Source organism: Diaporthe amygdali (assembly GCF_026229845.1).
Source record: "Diaporthe amygdali strain CAA958 chromosome Unknown NODE_14_length_1008325_cov_65_372321, whole genome shotgun sequence".
Taxonomy (NCBI): Eukaryota; Fungi; Ascomycota; class Sordariomycetes; order Diaporthales; family Diaporthaceae; genus Diaporthe; species Diaporthe amygdali.
The window spans coordinates 328,381-354,797 of NW_026517034.1; the positions used below are offsets into that span (position 1 = coordinate 328,381).

Genomic DNA, 26,417 nt, shown 5'->3' on the forward strand with positions numbered 1-26,417 from the left:
CTTTCGGGTCTACCTGCTGTCCCTGTCTGTTGATGTCTGATCGCAACTTCGAGTGAAAGGTATTTTGATATTTGTCGCGTCAACTTGGGAAGATGGAGTCAGACAGAGCAAGCCGCTCTGGATTGGCATGTGGTGCCTTGCACACAACCACACTCACAGGAAAGCCTTCCTTGAGCCACAGCGAATCTCATCTGAGCGTTGTATCAACCGATCGAGACTCCTTTTCTTCTCCTTCACGTTCACTCAGCCGTCAGTATTGTGTCCGTTTCTGCTCCTTGATTCACTTCCAGACACACCTGGTTGCCAGATTGCGGGAAAACATCTGGCGTTTACCTGGTACATTGGGTCAACCTATGCATCGGAGAGGAACCCTTGCCCTTTCCATCGATCAGAGACAGCGCGTGTGAGAGTGACGGAATGAAAAGCATGTAAGGTCAGTATTTTTCACATAATGCGACACACCGGCGTTGACAATCCTGCGTGTTTGTTCGACCGTGGTTGCCACCCCTCCCCCTTGCTGAGGTAGTCTCGTACTGATATTGCAATTCTATAAGATGGAAGCCGTCGACTGGGAAATTCTCGGCGTAGACCTTGACGACATCGAGATTCCAGACAACAACATAAGCCACACACTCGCCGTTTTTGAGCAATCTCCAGAGGTATTCTCGGTGCCTTCGGACCACGACTTTGCGGACATTGATCTGGCCCCCATCAATTGGCCAAACGAGTCGGCCCCAATATTTGATCGTTTCCCTGAAGCTTTTGACCACAAACTGGACGAAGAAGTGGCAAACAAGGAATCGTGCGTCATATGTGATCCCAGCGACCGTGTTTCCGTCTTTGGCCAGATTCCTAAGCCTTCGGCTGTTGATCCAACTCGCCTTCCATATTCTTGGATGGTTCAGAATCCAGGGCAAATGGCTGAGAGTGATTCCTCTCCCGATGACAAGTTTTGCAGAAACACCTTTTTTCCACGATACGTCGGCGCCTCGCCAGGCAGCCAGTTTGTCAGCAACATTAACGCAGAAAAGCACATGGAAGTGGAATTCAAGCGTGGACTTTTGAGCCCCGCTGCCTACTTTTTCCGTGCTGTTAGCTTCTCATGTATCATGGACCTCAATAGCCGAGGATTGTAAGGCAATCCGAGCCTATGACTTCTCCTTGGCGTCACCTTGCTAATTCAGACTACATTCAAAAGCATCCACCCCACTCACTTCGCTGTCTTCATCGGTCGGCTTTTCAATGGCGACCCTCGCTTCCTGGATGTCTTCAACAGGTTCTTCCTGCCCAGAGAACTGAAAATTATACCCGTAATTCGATGCGGTGTCGTTTACGATTGTTTTCTTCAGCTGGGCCGCCATCTCGACCAACATCCAACTCACGCCCGCCATCCTCAGTTCAAGATGCTGGTCAAGGTCTTGCACCATTTAATGATGAGAAGGGTACGCAACGAGAAGCTCCAGGACGAAATTGTCGGGAAATTGGTCAACACGTCGAACGGCCAAGAGTTCCAACCTACCCCTGCTGCTAAGACAGTCCTTCGCGGTCTGAAGTTGTCGCCCCGGTTCTTGAGCCAACTGAGCAGCTCTTGGCCTTTCAAGAACTACCCCTGGGAGGACGCAGATGAACAAGGTCTCTACAGCACGCGGGGAGTCAACAGGAAGAAGTCCCCTGGTTCTCTGGACCCACGACTTCTCATCGTCAGGGGCAGACACAGAGCTTGGGCTTGAGTGAGAATGCCACCGGCTTAGTATCCTCTTGTAAACTTGCGCAACATCTATGGAATGATCTCCAGAAACGAATGACGTCGGATCAGAAGGCATTCACCATGCAAAGGATCATGTTCAACGGGGTGGGCTCGCCGTGTCCGGGAAGTTCGGAATTGCCGGACTTTTGGCCAGCCGACGATGGCAAGGCATCTGGATATGATTCGCGCCATTCAGGATTCTTTAACCGACTCCGCGTAGGTAGAGAGTCTGAGGCTTGGCAGAAGTTGAATGACAATCTTGCGCTTCTAGTGACGATTGAGAAAATTCACAAATGAAGTCCTTTACGGGCTCTTGCGCAGGTCTTATACTGTGTGACAACAGTATTGTTTATTATTGGATGCCATCATCTTTCGTGACTGCAATGTATCCGATTCGCTCGCTAATGGCATGGATTGACGAGGCCAGGGCGGCACCAGGCGCACCTGTGACAAGGCGCTTCGATAAAGTGATCTATCTTACAAAATGGCAGGATTTAAGAAAGCAATTTTTCGGTTTCTATTACGAATATTATGAGTTCCGAAGTCGGGGCGATGATGGACCTCTTGAACAATATCTTACTGACTTTCCTTTCTCAGGCTTGGGTACGCCATGCTCTTTGGCCGAGATCTCCACGTACGTAGGATGGTAATTGTTTCAAGGTCTCATAAAAATACCTAAAATGACCACTTATAATCCACTTGAATGCTTGATGAATCTCGAATGCCGCCCGCAATTGTCTGGTTTTCACGTCTTCTACCCACCCCCCCTAGGTAACACCACCCAACGGTAAACCCTCTCATATCACACTAAGATTTCTAGCTCAAGCAGCCCAAACAACTTCTATTCAGCTGGCCGTAAAAAAGCTTCTCCAGGAATGTGTGAGACCAGCTTGTGGAAGCATGACCCCCGCCAAGGCACATAGACTTGTGACCTGTGTGCTTATCAGACCAAGCTTTTGAGTCGCGAAAATATTGGAGCCACTTACCGACATAATAACAAATGGCAAAGCCAGCCACGGATCTTCTTTATTTCCAGTCCTGGCCCAAAAGTCTTGCAAAATAGGCCACGCTATGAGCTGCCCCAGCATCTCTGCAATCTGGATCATGCCGTAAAGTCGCCCACGGAGTCCTGGTCGTGCAAGACATGTGATATATGACAACAATGATGTTCGTAAGCCCAAGCCTATGACGAAGATGATGTATGCTGTAATCATCAGCAAAATTATTCTATAGTCCGCGGAGTCTTGAGTAACTACTCACCAATCATTCGCGATACAAAAGTCGAGACCGACGTTATGAGTGCGCCGCTTATGGCAAGGTGTAGAAGACTGCCACGGATAATCCATGTATCTACGCCAGGACTGGAGATTCCAAAGCGTTTTTGTACAAAAAATATAGCCCGCGGGACGATGAATACAAAGAGAAGGAACCTAATAATTCCGCCGGGCAGAAGGGACAGAGGAACTTGCTGTCGGTCCTGGTCAGAGGGACGGGTGACCCATAAGTAAGTCGTGGATGCCTGCAAGGCAATTCCCGCAAATGCAGGCAAAGTGAAGACGACTAGAAAGAATAAGATTTGCCGTGACCTCAGAAGCCAAAGGAGGCCTGTTTGTCCAGCGGCCTGATCTGGCAAACCCGGTATTTCCCTGGAATGATTTGATAAAGTCGACTCTATGTCTTCTAAGCGTCGTGAGTCCTCTATCACAGAGGGCTCATCCACGTATCTAAAAACCACAAAGCAGCTTCCAAGAAAGACTAATGATAATAAAACATTGAGGTAGACTAGTGGCGTATCGACGACGAGTGCCTCAATTTGAATGAATGGAATGATAGCCTCAGTCACAAGAAAGGCTCCATAAAACGAGAAATAAAGTTGGCTTCTGTGTACAACATGAGCATCTGCCTGTATTTTGATCCAATGGGTAAGTCGGATCAACTTACCTTTGTTCTTCGTGGAGACTTTCTGATGCAAGGAGATATATCAGAGTCATTGCCAAGGAACAGCCCCCGCCAATGAGCCAAAAGGCCGGAGCAATCCAAGTGAGTTCCAAGGGAAGCAAAGCAGGAAACGAGACTGCAGCGGAAAAATTCAGAAAACTGGAGTACCTAGGTAATACCTATGCAGATGAGCGATGAGGTGATCAGGGGTTCACGAACCTACGGCAACGGTCCAAAGGCACGAGAATAGCTGACCGACCAGGGCCAGAGTTATGACCTTCTTCTTGCCACGAAAGTCGGCGAATTTCCCATAAGGAACAACCACAAGGAGCACTGCAGCAGAACGCAGAATTCGTTAGCTCAGATGGACAGGCGAGCAAAACAACTCACGGATAATGAATGCTAGCAGCTTCTCCCATTTCACCAGCTCCAAGAACGGTTGCGTTACAGGTTCTTCGAGATGACAATGAAACCAGGCTAATTTCCCGCCGGGCCCAATCCTATCAGGGTGGTGGTGTTTTGTGTGTTTATAGCAAATCCGTCGTATTTTGAGCTCTGTTGAAGCGTTGCTGAAAAAGATCAAGTGGGCCTGAAGAAGGATTGAAACAAGAATGAGGAGGACAACATTCTTCTGCAGGAGTCTTTGCCTGCGAACGGGTGAGCTGCTGTCGTCCCTGCCTCTGACTGAATCATTCTGATTTCTAAGGAGACTAGTTGTTTCGTCTGGCGTAGTCCCGGCGGCGTCCATTCTGTCAATATTTCTGATGAGTTGATCCAGAAGTCAAATGCAATATTACTGAAATGAAAATTATTCTACAAATGATTCGAAAAGAGATCTTGACAAAATTGTGTTTTGCTGATTTACCAGTGTTGCTGACATCAGACCATCCGGCCGCAGTCAATTGTTAGCTGCCTGGCCGGCAGCTCAGACAGTACACACGTATCCCAGTACATCTGCGCCTCCTCTACTCCTACTCGGATCCTTCGACTCGCATTTCCTATAATTAATTAATGTGTAACCAGACTCAACGCTCCTTTGATGCTCTGCATATCACACTGCGTCCAAAGTAATAGCAAGGCTATCTGTGCCTCGTTATGCCTATTTAGTGGGGCCAACCGCTTCATTACCAGACGAACCACTCCGTAGATGGTAGAAAGTGAACTAGCCACATACAGATTGCTAAGGTTCACTCAGACACTTTGATAGTTTCAGAGACATTTCGGTGGCAAACGGTTGTAGAGGCAACGCGTCCAGGCGGCTAGTCCCTGCTAAAAACCAACGAGTCCCACGGTGCCTGAGCTCTTCATTAGCAATCAATTTCTGCGTGCTGCGTGCTAATCTAGGAATAAGCACACTGTATTTACGAAACGTTTGAGTGGCAATTATGACGAGTCTGGCCAACCAAGCGAGGGTTATCAATCTTCCGAACATTGAAAAGAACCTGATAGCAAGTACGGTGTTTTGATACACATGGAAAAGATCTCAAGTCAGAAGCTAGGACAAAGGGGTCGAGTGTAACTAACGCTAGATCTGCTAACAAATGCCAGTCCCCGAACACATCATCAGCGGTAATGACTATGGAAGATCGACGCTAGATGGCATCTGCAGCCAATCACCAAGTCCCTTACCGAACGCCACACCCATCAGACCCTGTTCCCTTCGATGGGATTTTTCCAAATTCCCATCCAGAAAAAGCGAATGGCAACTTTTTAGGTGGAGCTTTTGCTCCGTGGGTTGCGGTATCGCTAGCTTGCCAGAGTAGGCTAAGTAATTATGAAATGGAAGAACTGCTGCCACCCTGAAGCTCGTCATAGACTCTTGGACGTCATGGCAACACTTTGGCGAGTTTGTTTGGTAATGAATAATTACGGTAGCTTGACTGGCCAGGTTGGTCAAGGCAAAATAGAGACTGATTGCATATAAGCTTCATCGCTTCCTGTGCTTGCGCATTTGCCCATTTTCTCCAAGTTCTCGATATCAAAAGACCAGAGCCGATGGATACAGTCCAGAAAGTTATTGCACAACCCATCGAAACAGTCAAACAGACCCTCAACATGGCACCCTCAGCAGATACCAGCTTTGCAGGGCATATTGCCAGTCAATTTACTGCGTATGAGAGCGACCGAAAGATGTCCTCCAAAGACGCACTTTATGCTACTTCCAATGGCGCCCCGATGCCTCACCCATACGAGACTCAGAGAGTGGGCGAGAACGGCCCTCTCCTCCTACAGGATTTTCATCTCATTGATCTTCTTTCCCACTTCGACCGCGAGAGGATTCCTGAGAGAGTGGTGCATGCGAAGGGAAGTGGTGCACACGGCTTCTTCGAATGCACCAACCCCGTCCCCGGCTTGACCGCCGCCGACATCTTCTCCGAGAAAGGAAAGAAATGCCCGGTCACAGTGCGCTTCTCGACAGTCGGTGGAGAGTCGGGCTCGCACGACTGTGCTCGTGACCCTAGGGGTTTCTCCGTCAAGTTCAGAACAGAGGATGGTAACTGGGACGCTGTTGCAAATAACACGCCCGTCTTCTTTTTGAGAGACCCGGCAAAATTTCCACACTTCATCCACACCCAGAAGCGGGATCCATCAACCCATCTTACGCATGCGGACGACTCGACCATGTTCTGGTTCGTTCTTCCTTTCTACTGTCCTTATGCATCTGAAATGACTAATATCAAAGTGTAGGGACTATCTTTGCAATAACCCAGAGTCAATTCACCAAGTGATGATTCTTATGGGTGACCGCGGTATTCCTGATGGTTATCGCTTTATGCACGGATATGTTGGGCACACGGTGAAGTTCGTCAATAAGGAAGGCGAATGGGTCTACGTCCAGATTCACTTCAAGTCCCAACAAGGAGTCAAATTCATTACGCAGGAGGATTCGGCCTCAAAGTCGCCAGATTACAGTCAGAAAGATCTTTACGAAGCGATCGCAAAAGGTGATTATCCGAAATGGTCTGTCGAGGTCCAGACAATGACTCCCAAGGAGGCCGAAGAGCTCTGGGAGAAGGAGAAGATCAATGTCTTCGACTTGACCCACGTTTGGCCACAGAAGCAGTTCCCTCTCACCAAGATTGGAGAGTTTACTTTGAACGAGAATGCCGTCAACTACTTCGCCGAGGTTGAGCAGGTTGCATTCAACCCCTCTCACATGCCTCCAGGCATTGAGCCTAGTGCCGACCCGGTCTTGCAGAGCAGACTGTTCTCTTACCCTGACACACACCGTCACCGCATCGGGGTCAACTACCAGCAGTTGCCGGTCAACGCCCCAAGAACAGGATACAAGTTCGGAAACTTCCAGAGAGACGGTCCCATGGCTATCTTCAACCAGGGTGCCAGGCCAAACTATCTCTCGTCCATCGACCCGATCAAGTTCCGTGCTCGTACCGTCGACCTGGATAAGACGCATGGTCATTTTACGGGCGAGGCTATCACCTTCCTGTCTGAGATTCGACCAGAGGACTTCAATGCACCTCGCACCCTGTGGCAAAAGGTCTTTGATGAGCCCGCGCGTGAGCGTTTCATCTCCAACGTCTCGGGCAAGATGGAGGCTTGCAAGGAGAAGGAGTTCATCAAGAGGCAGATTGCCATCTTCCGTGAGGTCGACCCTGATATTGCCACGCGTCTGGAGAAGGCGACGGGCATCCAAGGCTATGATGGCATCGCGAACCTCAGCTTTAATGGTACACACAACGGTATGGCTGCCGACAAGAAGCTCAGGTATGCGAATGGCATTGATGTTACGAAGGGCCAAAGTGTGACCAAGAATAACGGTGCACCTGTTTTCGGAACGCACAAGGTTGAGAATGGTGCCAATGGCCACTAAAGCTGAAATCGCGAGAGAATAGAAATTTATCCATTTATACCAAAATCCGTGTTTTGAAGCGTATTTTATTTTCTGAAATATTTTGTAAGGGATCGATATTCATTAAAATAAGAAGTTTTCAGTACTCACCAAAAATGATGTTTGTGTTGTGCTTGCCCAAGTGGGGAGTGTATACGTCATGTTGAGCCTACAATGACTCCAGGACGATCGCGTTCCAGAGCGGAGCGATGATCAACAACTGGAATGTTGGCCGATGTTCTACACGCCTCTTCTGAACTACTAGAACCCGACAGTAGTAGTTGATCCTGCTGTTGTGGATGTATGCAGAGGAACGACCGAGCCAGCTGATCTAATCCGCAGCATTAAATCGACTCCAGCTTCTTGAGCCAGAGCCAAAAGATCCTGATAGTCTTCGGTCTCATTCATACATCTGGTGAGGTCAAGATTCTTGAGGCTTGGGAAGCGTCCTTTGGGGCCACATTCGCGAAGAAGGTCCACCAAATTTTCTTGGGTGACCTGATCCCCTGCTGACGCTGGCTCAAAAGCAAGCCTCAGGCTGATAAGGCTCGGGGGCAGAACTTTTGACAGAGGTTGGCTGGCGCAATTCTGGTCGTAATCATCGAGCCCGTATAGCACCACGAGGTCGATGGCGAGGTGCTTCAGCTTGTTGCAATGGACGAGGCAGTCTCCCAGGCTCCCCGGATCAGCATTATCACAATATTGCACCCATAAATCCTCATAGCAATCGATCCAGACTTCTTCCAATGAGTCGGCATGTAGGCTAATTGCGTTGGCAATGGATTCACTGGAGAATTCGGACTCCTCTTCTGACACGAGGGAACCGCCCCACTGGAGGATGAACACGCGGAGGCGCCTGCACGCTCTCGTCAGAACCCTGATTCCGTTATCGGTTATGAAAGACCGGTTTATATGGAGTTCTTCGACATCTGACGTCCCGTTGGGAAATAGTTGGTCTGCTAGCGGCTGTATTGCAGTACCCGAGCCTGAAGGGTCGGCCTCGTCGAGGGTCAGTCCGGCAGCCTCCATCGCATAGGCCCTGAACACTCGCAGGCCTGGGAGGCGGAAGAAGGGCGCCGCAATACGACCATCCATGGATCCCTCAGTATCCCCTAAAACGTGTTAGCTACTATTTTCGAGCCCGCAGGAAGGGATACAATCCTACATACAGTGACCCAGCGACACGCAACGCAGCTTAGTGAACATGGCGGGTGATGGAAGGTCGCGATCTAGACCTTCAGGTGCCGACAGCACGCCCACTACCATTTTCACCAGCCGAATTAACCACGGGTCGGGCTCTCCCGAAGCCCAAAAGTCCAACGTCAAGTCAAGCGTTGAAAGCTCTGTTGCCCACGCCACCGCCAGAGCGGCTATCGCGCCTGGAGATCTTTGTGCAATTTGGCCTGTCCAGGAAAGTCCTACATCGTCACCCCTCCAATCTGCCAGGGGAGGATATATTCTCTCAGCAGATTGGACGAGCAGCTCGACTTCCTCTGTAGAACAATAGCTTTGAGGCCACCTGTTATATGGTGGGGCGGGGTCGTCGCCTTGCAGCGCTCGTTCGAACGAGAGCACATTCAGAGCCAGGGACTTCACCTGGGAGCGCAGATATGGGTGTTTCAGAAGATGCAGCACAAATTTGGCTCCATTTCTATCCGTCGGTCTCAAACGCCAGTTGAGGACAAGGAGAGGACTGGCGACAGCGTTGAATCGCTTGTTGACCTGCACCACGGGTAGTAGAGGATGAGGGCCGTACGGCCAAGTGAGAAGGCCGCAGTCACTATTTTCTGGATACTCCGTGGCGATATGCATGAATATCTCGTTTAGGACTTCATCCGGGGCTCTCTCGAATGGTGAAGTGGCATGGAGCTGAGCCTGTGTCATCTTTGATTGATATGTCTCGAGGCTCTCGGTATCTCCATTTGGGGTTATAGGTTGAACTTAACTAAAGGGAAGTTAAGTAAAGCGGGGACCGATTCCTTAAAACGAGTGCTCAATGATGTAGATTGGAGGCTGTGAAAAAGCGTGCTTTTTCGTACGGCTTTGGAGAGATGCCTCCCGCTCGTCCCCGCAATTTGCTAAGAGTGGCGGCATCGATTGGCTTCCCAGTTTTGGATATATGCAAGGCATGCAAGGCAAACAAGAAGGGTTCAGCCCAACTGAAATATATTGGGAAGATGCACAAAGTTGTTTGCCAAGAGCACAGCGTCTGAATATCACATGCTTTACCTGTAGGACAGATGATGTGTAGGCCGGAATCCCCGACCGGCGCTAGATCCATCGCAGCTCACTCTTCTTCATCTTGCATACCCTAGTCGGGTTATACACAGATTGGTAAGAGAGATGCGAGCGAGCTGTTCCGAGGGTTAATTTCATTCCATGTTTAGGTAAAACGAATAAATATAGAGCCTGCTTCGACACCTCCGTCCACGGACACCGTCAGCGCATCTTGTTGATGCCTCCGAACATGAACCGTTTCTGCACTCCCAAAATCTGACAAAACCCGCACAAATAAATAGATGAATAGTCTTCAGGTGTACTTGGATGAATGAAAGGCGTATATTGAGATCAATTGAGGACTAGCTGCAGAGCCTTCTTGTGAGATGGCCTAAAACAAAGAAGTTATTGCGTAGACATGTTTAATACTACAACTCACACAACTATTTCGGCCATCATTCGTTGACCACAGATCCCTTTTGACTGCAGTTTGAGTTCTGGATTTGAATGTGAAGCAAGCCTTGATTGCTTTGCACCACAACACCCTCGCCAGGGTCAGAGGATGTCTGCAAATTGGTGGGAGTGTGTTTGTACAATTTACTGAATTTCGTGATATCTAGACACCAGAGATATCTCGTGATGAAGAGCGGAGATGAGCATGTTGCTGGCCACTTGAGCCGAGAGGGTTTCCTTAAACACCGTAGTTGAACTCTCTGTACTTCTTAAAGAAGTACCATGTGGCCAACCCTCCTGTAGCAAAGAGACCAAGTGGCACAGGAGCCCTGAACTTGGTCTTAATACATCTGCTTGTTGCCGCGCCGAGCAGAGTAACACTGCTTCCAAGTGCAAGCTCTGAGCCGTAATCCTTGTTCTCCTTGAGGAGGTAGCCTGCGAGGTATCGTTAACACCAGCATAAATAGAGGGTCAATGGCAGAAGATGTCATACCCGCGACGCCGTATGAAGCGCCCAATCCAACGCCTGCGATGAGAGACGGTTTTGAGCCGCCCTTGACAAATCCCATTGTTCCGCCCGCAGCCACTAGTCATCGAGACAGGCACGTTAATAATCTCGATCTGTGAGAGGTTAGGGTGCAGAGATTCAAGTACTCACACAGGCCGGCTAGTGTGAAAGCTGGGTGATCGGCTCCCATTGTGTCTGTTGAAGATGTAGATGTGGATGTGGTGATGGCTTCCTCGAAAGGTGGCTGAAGTCGAGATTTCTAAGCCAAGTTCCTCACCAGATATTCCACCATCCCGGTCGGTCTGGACCCTGCGTGCTCCCAAACATTCGAGCCCCACAGGCGAGCCGCATGGGTTCCTGTGCACGGGCCTAGTCTTCTAACGTCATCACTCCGACGACCTGCGGCACAGCATCAACATCAACACCAGCACTAGACATCAGCGCCAACCCCGCCATACGGCAGTCTGACCTGCCTAGATGTGAACAAACACGGCGCGAGGTCTCACCACAAACCCCGCCCCGAAGATGTAGCGACAGACTCAACCATGACTGTCCAGTCCAAACCAATACCTGCCCTCTACGTCGTCTACATCCTGCGCAGCACCGTCCGCCAAGCCTCGCTCTACATCGGATCGACGCCCCACCCCCCGCGACGCCTGAACCAGCACAATGGCAAGGCCAAGGGTGGTGCGGCGCGGACGTCGCGCAACAGCCTGCGACCATGGGAAATGGTCGGAGTGGTGTCTGGGTTTCCGAGCATGGTTGGGGCCCTGAAGTTTGAGTACGCACCGTCCTTTTGCGTCCCCAATACCGGCCTAAATCCCGCTTCCTCTGCTTCTGAGGCTAACTTGCGTCGTTTTCTCAGATGGGCCCTGAACAACCCGCACCTGTCCCTGCACATTTCCCCCGAAGACCGCCTCTCGTTCTCCACGCAGCGCAAGCGTAACGGACAGCCCAAGAGACCGATGCACACCATCGCGTCAATCCTGTCGAACGTGCACCTCCTGCTCCGCGTGCCCAGCTTCGCGAGGTGGCCGCTGACTCTTCACATGTTTGATCAGGGCGTCCATGCACGGTGGGAAAAATACCTCGCCGGCACAGGGGTGGAACCGCTGCAAAAGACCCTGGAGGTCGTCACGGATTTCAAGCCGGCTGCGGTGGTGGGGGCCGAGGCTAGGCAAAAGGAGGCTGCAGAGCGGGCAGCCTCTGATAGTGTTGACAAGGAGAGCGACGAGGAGGCCAAGGGAGATGAGGAAGAGCCGGAGGGCCCGAAATGGGGAATCCACACCCTCCCTCTTGATTACGCGCCGCTGGCGCCATATCTCGAGAAAGGCCAAAATGTCACAACTTTTGAGCGCGAGGGCAACTGCGTCGTCTGCCTCCAACACCTCGAACACGGCAAGGGCTTGTTTGCCATCTGTCCCAACGGCGAGTGTGAGGGCATGGGGCACCTGGACTGCTGGAGCCGACATCTGTTGCACCAGCAGGGTGACAGCGATGGGAATGTCCTACCACTGGAGGGCCGCTGCCCAAAGTGCGACGGTGCGGTGAGATGGGGCGATATGATGAAGGAGATGACACTAAGGGTCAGGGGTCAGAAGGAAGTGGACAAGGTTCTGAAGAAGAGCAGACGCGCTGCTGGCTTGACTAAGGCGAAGGCCAAAACAAAAGGAAAAGCTAAAGCCAAAGCTGATGCTCAAACCTGAGGAACCAATCTTGGCTACCTAGGTAGCTTGTCCTCTTGTGCTTATTACTCACGTCTAAATGTGGAGATATATGTTGATACCCGCGATGAATTGCATTTCTTTCGATGACGCGATGCTGAGTTATCACTGCATTTGAATTCTCTTTTTCATTTTGACATATTCGCAGATTCATCAGGACTCAACGTGATGTTGACGTCGTTGCCCCCAAGATCTCAAGACCTGCAAAGCGGACCCCCTCCCACCCAACTTTCAACCATTGAATTTGATATCGCCAATAACTTCAAGATCGAAGCATCGGGACTGAAGTGTCTACAGCTACTACTTTCACGAGGTAACATTGCCTTGATATGAATGTTTACATTTACTTCGACTCAAACCTCAGCTGCCCAATTAGAGACTTTACATTTTTGAAACCCACACGGCCGCAAGGGTGTAAAAGGCAGGGCTGCGATCATACGATGAGCGGTGTATTGAGCATGGAATAAATAGACATTGGGTACCCAGCTGGCATGCAAGTCGTTTCTTCGCTCCAAAGGGAAATCGTTGGCGGAAGTTGATGGGGACAGCATGAGCACAAGGTACTCTTCACGCGCAGCGGCAACCTACTGTGGGGATACAAGCATGGCTTTCAGTTGACAAGAGGGAAGGATGAGGAGCATATCATCAAAACTGGGATTTGGCCAAAAATTTCACTTGAGGGTCTTGGACGACCTGACAGAGTTGACAATGACAACGATGTTGACAATACACATGAACGAGCACGACATTGGGGGCGAGCAGTCTGGCCTCATCTCAGTTTACCGTTGCGCAGCATCGGAAGCGGAAGGGGCCCAAATCCATGATGGAAAATCACGGAGAATACAACCTGCGCTGATCGGCTGAAGTGAACATTGCGGCTCCGCAGACTGGGTGTGCAGGTGCTATATGTACGAATGTACGAGGAGATGTCGTTGAAGGTCGGACCTGCTCTCCGGACCCGTTCAACGACATGTCTTTTCTCATTGGGCGGCAGCTGCAGGGGGTCGGCCCATGTAAGTCGCCCGCCCCTGCCGATATCAGGGTCGCTCCCTGACCTCACCTCATCTTGAAGCAGCAGCCCTTATGCCCCTGCCCTTTTGAGTGAGCCACGAGAAAAGATCAACCGCAATGCTTTGGCCGATTCATAACCAGCTCTCATCGATTGCATCCAGATACTTTGGCTCTCATATTGATGCAGTTGTTGCCGACGGCCTGGCGTTGGAATAAGCTCGTTACCGAGCCCGTGGAAAAGTTGGGGTTGCAGACGGGCTCCAAGTTTTGGCTAGATTGTGGCCCCCTTCCAACTCCAATTCTAGGTACCTGACAGCCCCGACAGCCCTGGCGGTGCCTGCCACTGCACACTGATTGCCCGCCGTCCGCCTCGGCCGACTGTTCCCCTTTCCCCACGGCCCAAGGCAAAAGACGAAAGCATCAATCAATTGATCTCCCTCCCCACTTCAGATCCAGACATCAGCCCACCCACCGTCCGACCAACCGACCAACCGACCAAAACCACCAAGCACGCTAGCATTGATTCAACTACAAAACAGGACAGAAATGGCAAGCGGGGCGCGATTTTAAAGTTGAACGGAATTCATGGGCGACAAGGCCCCCGCGCCCTAGCCAATGCCTACTACTAGTACCTACCCACCTAGGTTGGCTCTGGAGGCTATATGTGCTTCATGGCCCATGGGATGCGACAGTGTCAAGATCCTGTGTCATGAAGCCAACTGTCCATCGCACGGTACATGATAGATACATTTATGCCGGCACAGTACCTCGGCTTACGCCTCGAACCGATCAGCGACGGAGACTCGCACCACCTTGGACAAATGTAGCAACCAGAAGACCAGAAGGCTGTGGTGCACTGGACTCGGTCAATATTAAGTGCCTGCTAACTTCTACGGGCTAAAAGCTTAAGATGCAGGCTTTTGAAAATGCAATTGATGAAGAGGGAATGATGAGCGAGCGATGCTGAGGTTGACGGTACCTGTGCGTGTACCTGGTTTGCCACCGTGAGCAGGTACCGTAAAAGTGGGACCCCTGCACACACATGCACCATATCAGCCTCCAGAATGATGATGATGGATTTGAATGTCCCGTCCCACCCAAGTCTGTTCAGTCCGGCCTTGTCTGGCCCTGCCTGACCTGTCCCATGTCCCATGTCCATGCCGCCCATGCCATGTCAATCGGGTGCCACGCCTCTCTCTCCCTCTCTCTCCAGTCTCCAGCTTTTTCGAGAGGGTCCCCATATCCCCCGGTCGCCCTGCACGCCTTCACTTTTTAGTCTACTGTTCGTTTCTCATGTTCGATTTTTGGCGTGCTTTATGCACCGCACAGATGCAGCCATTCTGATAGCCAGGCGAACCCTCTCTCTGCAGTTCGCCCTGATAGTCCTTCTCTCTTCTCTCTCTCTCCCTCATCTCCCTCTCTCTTCCCTCCCATTCTCTCGCCCATTCGCCCACCCCATGTCCATACCTGGGCCCAGCATAGTACGTACCAGCCCCATTCCTAATCCCACCTACGATACATGTCTACCAGGTTGCCATATCCCGCACCTTCCCTCCCACTCCCGTTCTTACAGCACGCCTTCCCGCCTCTTCTGCCACATCGCATTTCCCCTTCGGCCATTTTCCTGTCCCTTGCCTGCGATCCTACAAACCATCCAAGCCATTCATCCCTCGGCAGTAACACCCACCCCCCTCCAGGCGCACTGGTTCCACCACCTTGGATGGTCAGCGCAAAACACATCTGACCCTAGGCCGCATCCGTCTGACTTGACTAGTGATAAGCGTATGAACCATTGTCGCCCTCCATCACCACCGAGCCCTCCTCGCTCTGTCCTTCCTGCCAACAATCCTGCCTCCTGCGTTTACGAACCCGACCACGTCGACATGGAAACTTGACCACGACCAAATATACAGCCACCTGCGAGGAATATTGCTGCCAGCATACTCGACCGGTCTTCTGACACCACAGGAGAAATCGGCATGCACTGCGATGCGATCGTCTGTACCTGCACCCGACTTCCCAGTGTTGTATGAAGGACCGCCAAACAATTGCAGCACAGTCCGGCCGCAACGCTGACCAGACTGTTTACTGCCAACCCTCGACAATATTCTTGCCGAGCAAATCTTCCCTCCGATGCCTTTCACCGCGATCAGCGCTGCCGCAGCGAGCGGTCCCAGCGCCGCCGGCACCTCGAGTGCGAATGCAAGCTCGAGAGCCTCGCCTGCCGTAGGCGGACCCTCGACAAACCAAGCCTCCAAGCCAAAATCGGTACAGGCCAATCCAAACGGCACTTCTTCACATCCGCATACCGTCTTGAGTAATATGACGAGCTTGCCGTTGGATCTATCTTCAGTCGAACGCCGAGGCCTACCCACAGCGCCCAAGGAACCTGTCAAGAAGACGGGTCGCATTTACGACCTGGAGGATGCGCCAGTCTACCAGCCGACAGATGATGAGTGGAAGGACCCTATGGAATATATACGCAAGATCACACCTGAGGCCAAGAACTACGGCATCTGCAAGATCATTCCGCCAGATTCTTGGAACCCAGATTTTGCTATTGACACTGAGGTAAGAACCCTCCGCTATGGAGCAGGAATGCCCGCCCCGGTGCGCAGCATGCGCCGGCGCCGGTATTGTCCAGCCTGGATTTCCCATGGAATATCATAGGTCATGTGGCTGACAAGCCGTACAGAGATTTCACTTTCGCACTCGAAAACAGGATCTCAATTCTGTTGAAGGCAGTAAGCATCCCTCACCCCTTGTTTCGCAGTGTTTCTCTAGGTGTTGTAGAAACTAAGAGCGCCCACTCTGTGACAGGCAGCCGAGCCAATATCTCATACGTCGACTCTTTACTCAAATTTCATAAGCAGAATGGAGGTCACATGGTCCGAATGCCCTATGTCGATAAGCGGCCATTGGATCTTTGGCGGCTCAAGAAAGCCGTCGAGTCTCGCGGGGGTTTTGAGAAGGTCTGCAGGTCCAAGAAATGGGCTGAGATCGGCCGCGACCTGGGCTACAGCGGCAAGATCATGAGCTCTCTGTCGACATCCCTCAAGAACTCATACCAAAAATGGCTGTGCCCATACGAGGAGTATCTTCGGCTCGCCAAACCTGGCGTCTATCAGCAGCTGGAGACGGAAAATGGCGGGCCACTGACTCCAAGCCCAGCTCCAAGCCCCATGAAGCACTCCAACATGCCCACGCCCTCCAGTCTCAGAGGTGAATCCCCTGCAAGGTTCGCATCATCCGCCTTGCAGGCTTCTGTAAACTCAGATAGGGATACGCCAATGCGGGACGCACAGCCCTCAGCGCCGCAGTCTGTCACAAGTGGATTTACAGCCATCAATTCCGGTGGTTTCACAGCAGTCAACTCGGGGTTCACCAGTGTCAATCGCGCGCCCGCCGCTGAAGTCAAGTCCAACACGCCCTCAAAGCAATTCACAAGCCCTATGACCTCGGCCAAAAACACACCGGAATACCGACCTTCTGGTCTGGGACCAGCAAATTCGCTGAAGCGGCAGATGAGCGTTGACAGCCTTGACTCAGCCAGAGAGAATGGCGTTGACAAGGACGAAGACAACGGTAGCAGGAGAAGTAAGAGACTCAAGAAAGGTACGTTTTGCATTGCTCATACTGTGCCCCTTTCAGTCATCCATCGCGGCCCCCTTCCCTTGTGAGCTGCAGGTGCCACCTGGTTGCAGTCGTGAATTTTTTGCTGGTGGCGTTCCCGATTCATTCACCGTTTCTTTTGCTGGTCGGCGGAGCCTTGCCACATGGCGCAAACCGGTTGCAGCCAGCCCAAAACTCAATCTGGGCGCTCCAGATGACTGGGCAGACTGGCAAACTGCGTCCAAGTTATGGTGTGTGGGTCGAGTCATGCGACCAGCCGCTTCGGCTTGCGTGTTTGAGATGCAGGGGACCTCGCCGCCCCTCATTGGAAGGATCATCCGGCTAATGCGTTCTTGACTTGCAGAAGCCGTTCCTACTGTAGCTGGATCCCACATGTCCATGTTTCGGCCGATGCCCAGGCTATCGCCCCGAGAAGACACATCCGGCCCGGGAGAGGTAAGCCGGCTCCTGTCAAACAAAACACCGGATGAAGCGGCACTGACTGAGCGTACACAGAAATGCACTCATTGTGGCAAGGCTGAAGAAGCTGGATTCCTCGCCGTCTGCGAGTCGTGCGACCATGCTTACCACGGTGCTTGTTTGGATCCGCCTTTGAAATCAAAGCCCGACTCCGAATGGAATTGCCCTAGATGCCTAGTCGGCGATGGCCAATTTGGTTTTGAGGAGGGCGGGTTGTACTCGTTACGCCAATTTCAAGAGAAGGCTGCCGATTTCAAGCAGGGATATTTCGAGAAGCGCATGCCACTTGATACCGTATTAGGCTGCGCAAGACCCGTCACGGAAGATGATGTTGAGCGCGAGTTTTGGCGCCTGGTCACCGATGTTGACGAGGAAGTACAGGTTGAATATGGTGCTGACATCCACTGTACGACACACGGATCTGGATTCCCAACTGTCGAGAAACATCCTACCAACCCCTACTCGACCGATCCATGGAACCTGAACATCCTTCCATACCACCATGAGAGCCTTTTCAGACACATCAAGTCAGATATCTCAGGAATGACAGTGCCTTGGGTCTACGTCGGCATGATTTTCTCCACCTTCTGCTACCACAACGAAGATCATTATGCGTACTCAGCTAATTATCAACACTTCGGTGCCACAAAAACCTGGTATGGCATCCCTGCCGAGGACACTGAGAAATTCGAGAGGGCAATGAAGGAGGCTGTTCCTGAGTTGTTCGAAACGAATCCTGATCTACTGTTCCAACTCGTCACGCTTCTCACACCCGATCAGTTGAAGAAGGCCGGTGTGCGTGTCTATGCAGTGGATCAGCGTGCTGGCCAGATGGTCCTCACATTCCCATCAGCGTACCACGCAGGGTTCAATCACGGGTTCAACTTTAACGAGGCGGTCAACTTTGCTCCATGCGACTGGGAGCCTTTCGGACTTGATGGTGTTGAGCGTTTGCAGGCATATCGACGACAACCCTGCTTTTCTCACGACGAGCTCTTGTGGACTGCTGCGGACGGAACGACGACCAACAGCCTGACGATCCCAACAGCGAAATGGCTGGCCCCCGCACTCGACAGGATACACCGGCGCGAACTTACCGAGAGAGAGGCCTTTGTTGTGAAACATCTCTCTGAGTCTCCTCACAAGTGTGCGCTTGGTGGCGAAAACGAAGGGGAGTCATGTCCCCTTGCATTCAAGATTGACGACACGGACGTCCCGGAGGAAGAGTATTCCTGCGCATACTGCAAGGCATTTGCTTACCTGTCGAGATTCAAGTGTTTGAAATCTGGCAAGGTCTACTGTCTGATGCATGCAGGGAGCCAGCCCTGCTGCGATATGACTCAAGGCAGCCGGTTCCTCGGCCAAGACCACGAACTCATATTCCGGAAGTCGGACGAGGTCATCACTGCAACCAGCAAGAAGGTCTCCGAGAAGGCGAACGTGCCCGAGGCATGGGAGGACAAGTACGACAAGGTGCTCGATGAGGAGGCAACCCCTTCGCTGAAGACCTTGCGAAATCTACTCAACGAAGGAGAACGCATACCGTACGAGCTCAAAACCCTACCTCTCTTGCGAGCGTTTGTTGACCGTTGTAACCGCTGGGTCGAAGAGGCAACCAATTACACGATCCGCAAGCAACAGAATCGGCGAAAGAACGAAAAGGCCTGGCAAACCGGGTTGCGCAAGTCGATAGGCAGCGCGTATCAAGACGAAAAAGAACGCGAAATGCGCAAGGCTGAGAATATTAACCGTCTTTTGCGTGAAGCGGAGCAAATTGGATTTGACTGCCCAGAAATACAGCTCCTCCAAGACAGGGCGGATGCGATCAGGACGTTCCAGGAGAACGCGAGGAACGTGATCAATCACCCGTCTATGCACCAAGTCGAAGCTGTTGAAGAGTTGCTTGAGGAAGGCAACGGATTCAACGTCGACCTTGAGGAGATGGAGAAGCTGTCCAAGGTCCTCGACAGGTTGAAGTGGAACCAAAAGGCCAAAGCCAGCCGCAGCGTATTTATGTCATCACAAGAGGTTAAGGACCTTATTGAAGAGGCAAGACGCATCGGCATCGAGGCCTACAATGACCACCTCAGTTTCTATGTTGAGCAGCTCTCAACGGGCTTTAATTGGGAGAAGAAGGCGAAGGAGATCATCGAAGCAGATGTCATACACTACCCCCAGCTGGAAGCTCTGTCGCAACAAGCTACACAGAATCTCCTTCCCGTGTCAGCAGACGTACTGGCTCAGGTTGACCAGATTTTGCACAAGCAGCGCGAGGCATTGCGTCAAATCGCTGATCTGAATGCTCGTACGAGAAACGATGACTTTCGTAAGAGGCCGAGGTATACAGAGGTTGCCGATATCATGAAACTGGTCGAAGATCTCCAATCGAAGCCTCCAGGAACACTTGACCTAGAAAAAGAGCAGCGCCGCCACGAGGACTGGATGCGCAAAGGCAAGAAGCTCTTCGGAAAGACTAACGCGCCCCTGCACATCCTCAAGAGTCACATGGAGTACGTTCTGGAACGAAATCTTGACTGCTTCGACATCACCAAGGACAAGCCCCGTCTACCAGCAGAGCCAGCCTCGAGAGAGCCAACGCCCGAGAAGGAGAAAAATGCAGCGTATAGGTGGGACGATCCCAAGTTCAGAGAAGTCTTCTGCATTTGCCGGCGGATTGAGGCAGGCATGATGATCGAGTGCGAACTATGCCATGAATGGTGCGTTGTCTGCCTTTCCATCAAAATCTCTTAGCTAACTTTGCGCAGGTATCATGGCAAATGTCTGAAGATCGCCCGCGGAAAGGTCAAGGAGGAGGATAAGTACACTTGTCCAATTTGCGACTGGCGAGTGAAGATTCCGCGAGACGCGGCCAGGCCAAGACTCGAGGACCTTCTCGACTGGGATGAGGAGATCCCCAATCTGCCGTTCCAGCCCGAAGAAGAGACCGTCTTGAAGCAGATCATCGACAACGCCCAAACCTTTCGAAACCACATTCACTCATACTGCAATCCTGTACTGTCTACTAGGAATGAAGCCGAGACCCAGCGCTTCTACTTGCGCAAAATCGAGGGTGCAGAAATCCTCCTCGCAAATGAGACCAATTTCTTTCGCCAGGAGTTACACAAGTGGCATCCCGTCGCCCCGAATCCACCCCCGGTCATCGAAGTGTCGAAGAGCACACGCAAACCTCGGCCAACTAAGCTGGACAAGCTGCTTCTTCAGCATGGGGTCATCAACGTGGAGGATCTGCCAGAGCATGTCAAGTCTAAGGGACTGAGTCTGAAACGCAAGCGTCAGAATGCTGAAATGGCCGCTCAGGCTCACCAGCAGGCTGTCGCAGGATCCTCTACTTCTGGCCCGGCCACGAGCCCTGGCGTGAATAGCTACGCTTCGTATTACCAGCGGGGCACATCGTCACAGCCGCAGACTCCTGGACTGTCGATCGCGAGCAGCTCCCACGCTCATCCATCTCGTGGCCCTGGGTCGTCGTCATCTTCGACTCACCACGGCCACCCATACGGGCGAGCTGATTCAAATGGCCCTGTGATTCGCCCTGAGAACATGGACCTCGACAGTAACAATGCCAACATTCATCCCAGTTTCTTTATGCCGTCTGGTGGAGGACCTCAGATCATGGCAGATAGTACTTCTGGTCCTTCTCTCGAAGACCGTCTCCTCCGTGGTCAGCCGGACGATTCGACACTGAAGGCCTACATGGCGACCGAAGCAGGACACCAGACTGCTTTGGAGATGTTGTCCAAAACTCAAGAGGGTCGACGAAAGGCCGAGGAAATCTTTGGTCCTGGTGCCTTTGACGGTGGCCGAGCAGCTTTGAGTGGACCGGAAGATGTCGGCATCGATGACGGAGCTGTTGATCAGATGTTTGCTGACATGGTCAATCAAGATGATGAGGACGAACTCAAGGGAAAAGGAAAGGGTGCTGCCAGCAAAGGAAGCGGCAACAATAGAGACGAGGAGAAGATCACAGCCGAAAGCTTGGAGACCGAGAGGAACGACCTTGACGCGTTGCTGGACAGGGACTAGAGGCCCTGGACAGCTTGAAGGTCATCCTGAAGTGCTGGACGTCGTCTTCCGGGAATGAAGTTCGGCCGTTACGACCTTCCTAGACTTTGGTGTCGTTTTGCTGTCGTTTTGCATTCCGGAGTTTGAGGAGAAAAACATTACAACGGGGGAGAGAGAGGCATGAGTCGCATTTTCCTTTCTTGCTTGCATCTAGAAGCTCTTGCTTAAAGTGGGCGGGGGCACCTCGTCCAGGAGACACGAAGAAGACGGCGAGAAACAAAAAAGCAAAGGCGTTTCAGCGGCATTATTGCGGGGATACCACATACCACGACGAATAATATGTGTTTTCGCATCCATGGTTTTTGGGCGGTCGGCCGGCCAGTCAGACATTGGTTGAGACGAGGCGGATGGGGGGCCGGGTGAATACCTGTCAGTGTCTGGAATGAACGCAGAACATGTATAATAGATACCACTTGCTACGATGTGATATGGAAACGAAAGATGCTTTGATTGGCTCAAGCAAAAAGCGTCATTGTGTGTGTGTGTGTGTGTGTAATGGCTTTTGATGGCAACGATTTGTTCACCTGAGGCTTCGATTACGCCGATGTATTGGAGTGTCTGCCAAAGTTTGGCATGGCACCGTAACCGGGCTAGATGGAGGATAACCAAAGTCCTTATTGACAATGGGCTGCCAGACTTCTTGCAGGACCTTGTCGTCACTCGCAGACTCCTGCAGCAACCTTAGGCCTAGACCTTTCGTAGACAGCCGGAAATAATAAAACTAACGACAAATGACAGGCGCCCGATCAGCCAGGACTGCTCTGGCCCCGCGGCTGAAGATATGGGACCACCTGGGTATCTTTTCTCTTTGTGACTCGCACGATCAGACCACCTCGTCTCCTCGCTGAGAGATTGTGTCACTTCGGAGCGGAGCTCAACACGCGGTGCGACGCCGAGCTGCCTGCGTTTCTGGATAAGACAGCGGGGATGGGCCAATCTAGGCTCGACATCACTCAGCATGATTCCGTATGATGCTTGGGATGTCTTACTCCATTAATCAGAGTACGCTGCAGGATCCGAGCAAGGTCGAAAGAGTACCTGTTTTTGGGTATATAAAACACAGGGTCAGGCACGTGACAGGCAAGTTGTTTTCTCTCCTTTTCTATTCATACATCTATTTTCGCTCTTTCCTACCGCCTACGCTCGGCTTTTTTATGATTCCTTTTCTGTTTTCTGTCTTCCTATTTCCTTTAGAGGCCGGGGGGCGGGGGAGTGCTTCTGATAGAAATAAACACATCTCCTTCGTAATTCCATCGCTGTGTGCCTGAAACTAGTCGCATAGTTCCAAGATCCCCCTGCAAAATTAAATTATCTCTCTCACCAACTGAAACGACTCGTTGCGCTGTCCATGAAAGTGACTGCATTGGACATGAAATATGAGAGGCAATAATGAAGCTGTAGAGGAAGAGGCTATGCCAGTCCCGCAAGCACCCCATGGTACCTACACAAACCAGGATCTCACTCGGCAGAGCTATCGTCATCCGGAGTCAACAGAGGATGCTCATCACCGTACTGGGGCGCGATAGATCTGCAGTCATCCGCGTCGTCTGAGTCGTCAAGCTCTCCGATCAAAGGACGTTCTTCCACCTGACCATCTTGATGTTGCTTCCGTTCCACAGAGGCGATATTGGTTCCTACAGTCTGGCTTGAGTCCTGAGTACTGCCGCTCTCAGAACCAACTTCAATCGTGGCCATCGTGTGCTGGCCAAGATTTTGTGCATTAGTTAAGCCTGACTGGTCAGCTTGGCTGCTTCCAGGATGTCCCGGTTCCAAGCCATCCTCACTTGTGTCATCCTTGTTGTAGAGCAATATTAGTGGCTTTGACCTGATGTTTTCAAGTTTAGCAGCGAGATTGGAGCTGGAGGGCTGGCGGCGTTGGTGAGAGTCGTTAGTTTCAACGTGTCCAAGGTGGATTGGGGACTTGCGCTGGGGGTGATGGGCTTGCACGGAAGAGGACCCCGCATCTTCCTGCGAAGATGCATCCTCATCGCTGGAATCAAAGTCCTCAGAACTGTTGTCCCGAGTCACGGGAACGTCTTGTTCGAGGACTTGTCTTGCAATATCACCCAATTGTTTCTTGGGGCCACTGCCCTGTTTGCCGCTGACCAGCTGTTTTATATCTTCAACACTTCGGCGGAGACTATCGGAAGGTTCCTTGCGACGTATCAGATTCTTTTTCATCTTTTTGAGTTGTCTCTTTTCCTTGGTCCTCGTTCTCTCAGCTTGCCTCTCGGTCTCGTGCGCCGCCATTCTCTCTTTCTGTCGCAGAAGTCTGTCGAGTTCAGCGCTTCTGCTTATTATGCCTCGACGTCCATTCGCCCTTGTGTAACTCAAGAATCTATCTTGCCCTTCTACAGGTTTCATTTCGACGATCTCTGCCAGGGGGAAATCCCGAGTGTTGTCGACGATGAGACCATCCCATCCGTTTCCCAGCGGAATAATCTCTGGCGCGCCGATGGCCTCAGCAAGGAATGCCTCGTCGTTCTCCACCTCAGCCGCTGTCCGCTGGGCATCGTCACCATCTGACAGGTTGTCCGCAGTATTGGCTGCTTTGGGCTTCTTCGCCTTCTTTCGGTTTCTTCGCTTCTTCTTCTTCTGCCCTGGCTGCTCGCCCGCCTCTGCACCTTCGGCGATGGCGGTTGATTCACGTGGCGTTTCCTCGAGCGTGGCATGAATCACGCCTTCTTCGTCGGTTTGGTCCCTGCCCAGCGTAACAGAGCTTGGGGCTGAGCTAATGGGGGACGTCATCTGTGGCTTGTCTCGCTGGACAGACTCCTTTGGTGAGAACTCTGAAGGATCTGCGACCCTGGAGCGTTTCTTCGCGTTGTCTTCGTTCTCCATTACCCCATCATTGAGTCCAGCAGCAGAGGTGTTCATCAAGCCACATGTCTGCCTCAATTCAGTTGGGTCGGGAGGAGGCGTAGGCGGTTGAGTAGACCCAGCTGCGATTTGGGTGGTTTGAGAAGATGGCTCAGAGTCGGCCATGTCCCCAGCTGTCTGTTTAGACACGACAGCACCGGTGAGAGATGAGTCTTCTCCGGGGACCAAGGCCTGGTCTGGTGGTGAGACGGCGCGGCCATCCTTTTCAGGAACAGGAAGAGTTGAATTTGGCCGCACCGACATAGAAGGGGCCTTAGAGGCGGCGCTGCTGACAGCCAGAGCTGTAGCAGTGGAGAGAGCCTTCAATTTGCGGTCTTTTCTCTTTTGGCTATCGTTCTTTTTCTGGACGACCATCGTCTTGTTAGAGACACCATCAGCCTCCTCAGCTGTGAGAGCTTGGTCGCCATGGACAGTTGACTTCTGCGCATCGTCCGCTGCATGGACGGTCGCAGTCAGTGATCCTGTTTCCTGGTACAGGTCCCAAGCTAAATTGAGCTGGTGGACCTGCTCTCCTGCCACAATATCCCAGTTGTAGGTTGTAGAGTTGAGCATGCGAATAGACCAGTTGGTCATGGACATGGGGTAGAACGGGAAGGTTGCAAGACGCAACTCATAGACTTCGGGACCTTGCATGGGAACAATGCGAATAGAAAAGTGTGTGAGCTGTTTGAATTCATCTAAAGTCCCGGCAATGTTGTCGAGCGCGTGCTGATTGAACGCAGGCAAATTCTGGAAGGGATACTTGTCTGGAAAATGGATACGGATGCGAGCTGATCTGGTGTAGCATTGGAGGCTGGCTTTTTGTAGGTAACTGACGATTTTGTCAAGTTTGGCCTCGTTCTGGTTGGTGTGGACGGCCTTCAGATCCACGAGAATGTCGAGGTCATTGACCGAATAGATGAAACGAATGAAATCGGTAGAGATCTGCTTGTTGACCAAGAGCAGCCAGCAGGGTAGCCCATCAGTTGAATCATTGTTCAACCCATGCGGGGCTTCTTCGATCAATCTCAGTTGCGTGTTGCGTTTGAATCCGTTCTCAGAGACGATCCAGTCCAGTTTTGCCGGATCGCGACGTTCACGCGACCAAGTGAGAGAGTAGATCCTGTCTCTAATCTTCTGAAGATGGCTGTCATCTTTGGCGTCAGAAGAAAAGAGCTTTAAGAAGGGAAAGTTCTGTGGCATGTTGTTGAAAGTCGACATGGTGATGAAGGGGCTTGTTTCGACGTGGAACGAGACTGTTGAGACCTGTTATTTGATCAGCTAGGTGTAACCACTGGTTTGGAATGCGAAGAGATGACTGACAGAAAGTAGAGGTGATCGAGCTCAGCAGGGAGAGATGACTTGTGGTGATGCTGAAAGTTGAGTGAGCGCAGTGGGGGTATCGTCCCAAGTCCAAATCTAGAGCGACCAGAAATGCTGAAGGTTGTTGTGGCCACCACTCGTCTTAACTCTGCCATGCGATGGTCAGCGGCGACAAAGCATGCTGTTGGGATGAACTGAATGAGAAAGTTCCTCTCCCGTTGGAGTTGTATCAGCGTGGCCTCAACTGGGACAAAACAATTCAAAACAGCTTTCCCATGAAGAAGGTGCTTCAAAATGCTTACCCGTAGGCCAGCCTTGTAAGACACATACACTCACACACGCACGCAGGCTTTCAAGCCTCTTTGCATTTCCAAGAGACCTCCTTTTCGTTTCAGCCCTGAAGCTGATACCTGCGTTGGCTGCGGAAGTATTTAACGATTGGTGTTCTGACGAGCGTGCTCTGGGTCAATGATTGGAAGGGTCAAGATGAGTATTCCGGCAAACGCAAGAACCAACATGACACCTAGGACGATCAACCACAGAAAGAGGAGCATGTCCATTTTAAGTGGCCATTCTGAGTTCGAAGGACAATGGACAGTAGACAGGAAGAGG

At 51.7% G+C, this 26,417-nt stretch overlaps 8 protein-coding genes across 8 annotated transcripts; 4 read left to right on the forward strand and 4 right to left on the reverse strand.

Moving 5' to 3' along the window:
• Window positions 1-554: 554 nt before the first annotated feature.
• On the forward strand, window positions 555-1,730 carry J7T55_003405 (uncharacterized protein; the record flags this gene model as incomplete). Its single annotated transcript, XM_053143425.1, has 2 exons — window positions 555-1,132; window positions 1,199-1,730. 2 exons carry the CDS (start codon window positions 555-557, stop codon window positions 1,728-1,730), a joined length of 1,110 nt encoding a protein of 369 aa, XP_052993656.1.
• A 2,166-nt stretch (window positions 1,731-3,896) lies between these two features.
• On the reverse strand, window positions 3,897-4,433 carry J7T55_003406 (uncharacterized protein; the record flags this gene model as incomplete). The annotated part of the gene is made up of 2 exons (XM_053143426.1): window positions 3,897-4,018; window positions 4,076-4,433. 2 exons carry the CDS (start codon window positions 4,431-4,433, stop codon window positions 3,897-3,899), a joined length of 480 nt encoding a protein of 159 aa, XP_052993657.1.
• A 1,307-nt stretch (window positions 4,434-5,740) lies between these two features.
• J7T55_003407 (peroxisomal catalase) lies at window positions 5,741-7,517 on the forward strand (the record flags this gene model as incomplete). The annotated part of the gene is made up of 2 exons (XM_053143427.1): window positions 5,741-6,315; window positions 6,374-7,517. 2 exons carry the CDS (start codon window positions 5,741-5,743, stop codon window positions 7,515-7,517), a joined length of 1,719 nt encoding a protein of 572 aa, XP_052993658.1.
• A 279-nt stretch (window positions 7,518-7,796) lies between these two features.
• On the reverse strand, window positions 7,797-9,419 carry J7T55_003408 (uncharacterized protein; the record flags this gene model as incomplete). The annotated part of the gene is made up of 2 exons (XM_053143428.1): window positions 7,797-8,647; window positions 8,705-9,419. 2 exons carry the CDS (start codon window positions 9,417-9,419, stop codon window positions 7,797-7,799), a joined length of 1,566 nt encoding a protein of 521 aa, XP_052993659.1.
• Window positions 9,420-10,443: 1,024 nt separating this feature from the next.
• Window positions 10,444-10,903, reverse strand: J7T55_003409 (uncharacterized protein; the record flags this gene model as incomplete). The annotated part of the gene is made up of 3 exons (XM_053143429.1): window positions 10,444-10,640; window positions 10,699-10,791; window positions 10,864-10,903. The coding sequence occupies 3 exons, from the start codon at window positions 10,901-10,903 to the stop codon at window positions 10,444-10,446; spliced, it is 330 nt and encodes a 109-aa protein (XP_052993660.1).
• A 355-nt stretch (window positions 10,904-11,258) lies between these two features.
• J7T55_003410 (GIY-YIG catalytic domain-containing protein) lies at window positions 11,259-12,419 on the forward strand (the record flags this gene model as incomplete). The annotated part of the gene is made up of 1 exon (XM_053143430.1): window positions 11,259-12,419. The coding sequence occupies one exon, from the start codon at window positions 11,259-11,261 to the stop codon at window positions 12,417-12,419; it is 1,161 nt and encodes a 386-aa protein (XP_052993661.1).
• A 3,162-nt stretch (window positions 12,420-15,581) lies between these two features.
• Window positions 15,582-21,584, forward strand: J7T55_003411 (uncharacterized protein; the record flags this gene model as incomplete). The annotated part of the gene is made up of 6 exons (XM_053143431.1): window positions 15,582-16,019; window positions 16,144-16,192; window positions 16,269-17,063; window positions 17,425-17,516; window positions 17,577-20,257; window positions 20,306-21,584. 6 exons carry the CDS (start codon window positions 15,582-15,584, stop codon window positions 21,582-21,584), a joined length of 5,334 nt encoding a protein of 1,777 aa, XP_052993662.1.
• A 1,497-nt stretch (window positions 21,585-23,081) lies between these two features.
• On the reverse strand, window positions 23,082-25,703 carry J7T55_003412 (uncharacterized protein; the record flags this gene model as incomplete). The annotated part of the gene is made up of 1 exon (XM_053143432.1): window positions 23,082-25,703. The coding sequence occupies one exon, from the start codon at window positions 25,701-25,703 to the stop codon at window positions 23,082-23,084; it is 2,622 nt and encodes an 873-aa protein (XP_052993663.1).
• Between the last annotated feature and the right edge of the window lie 714 nt (window positions 25,704-26,417).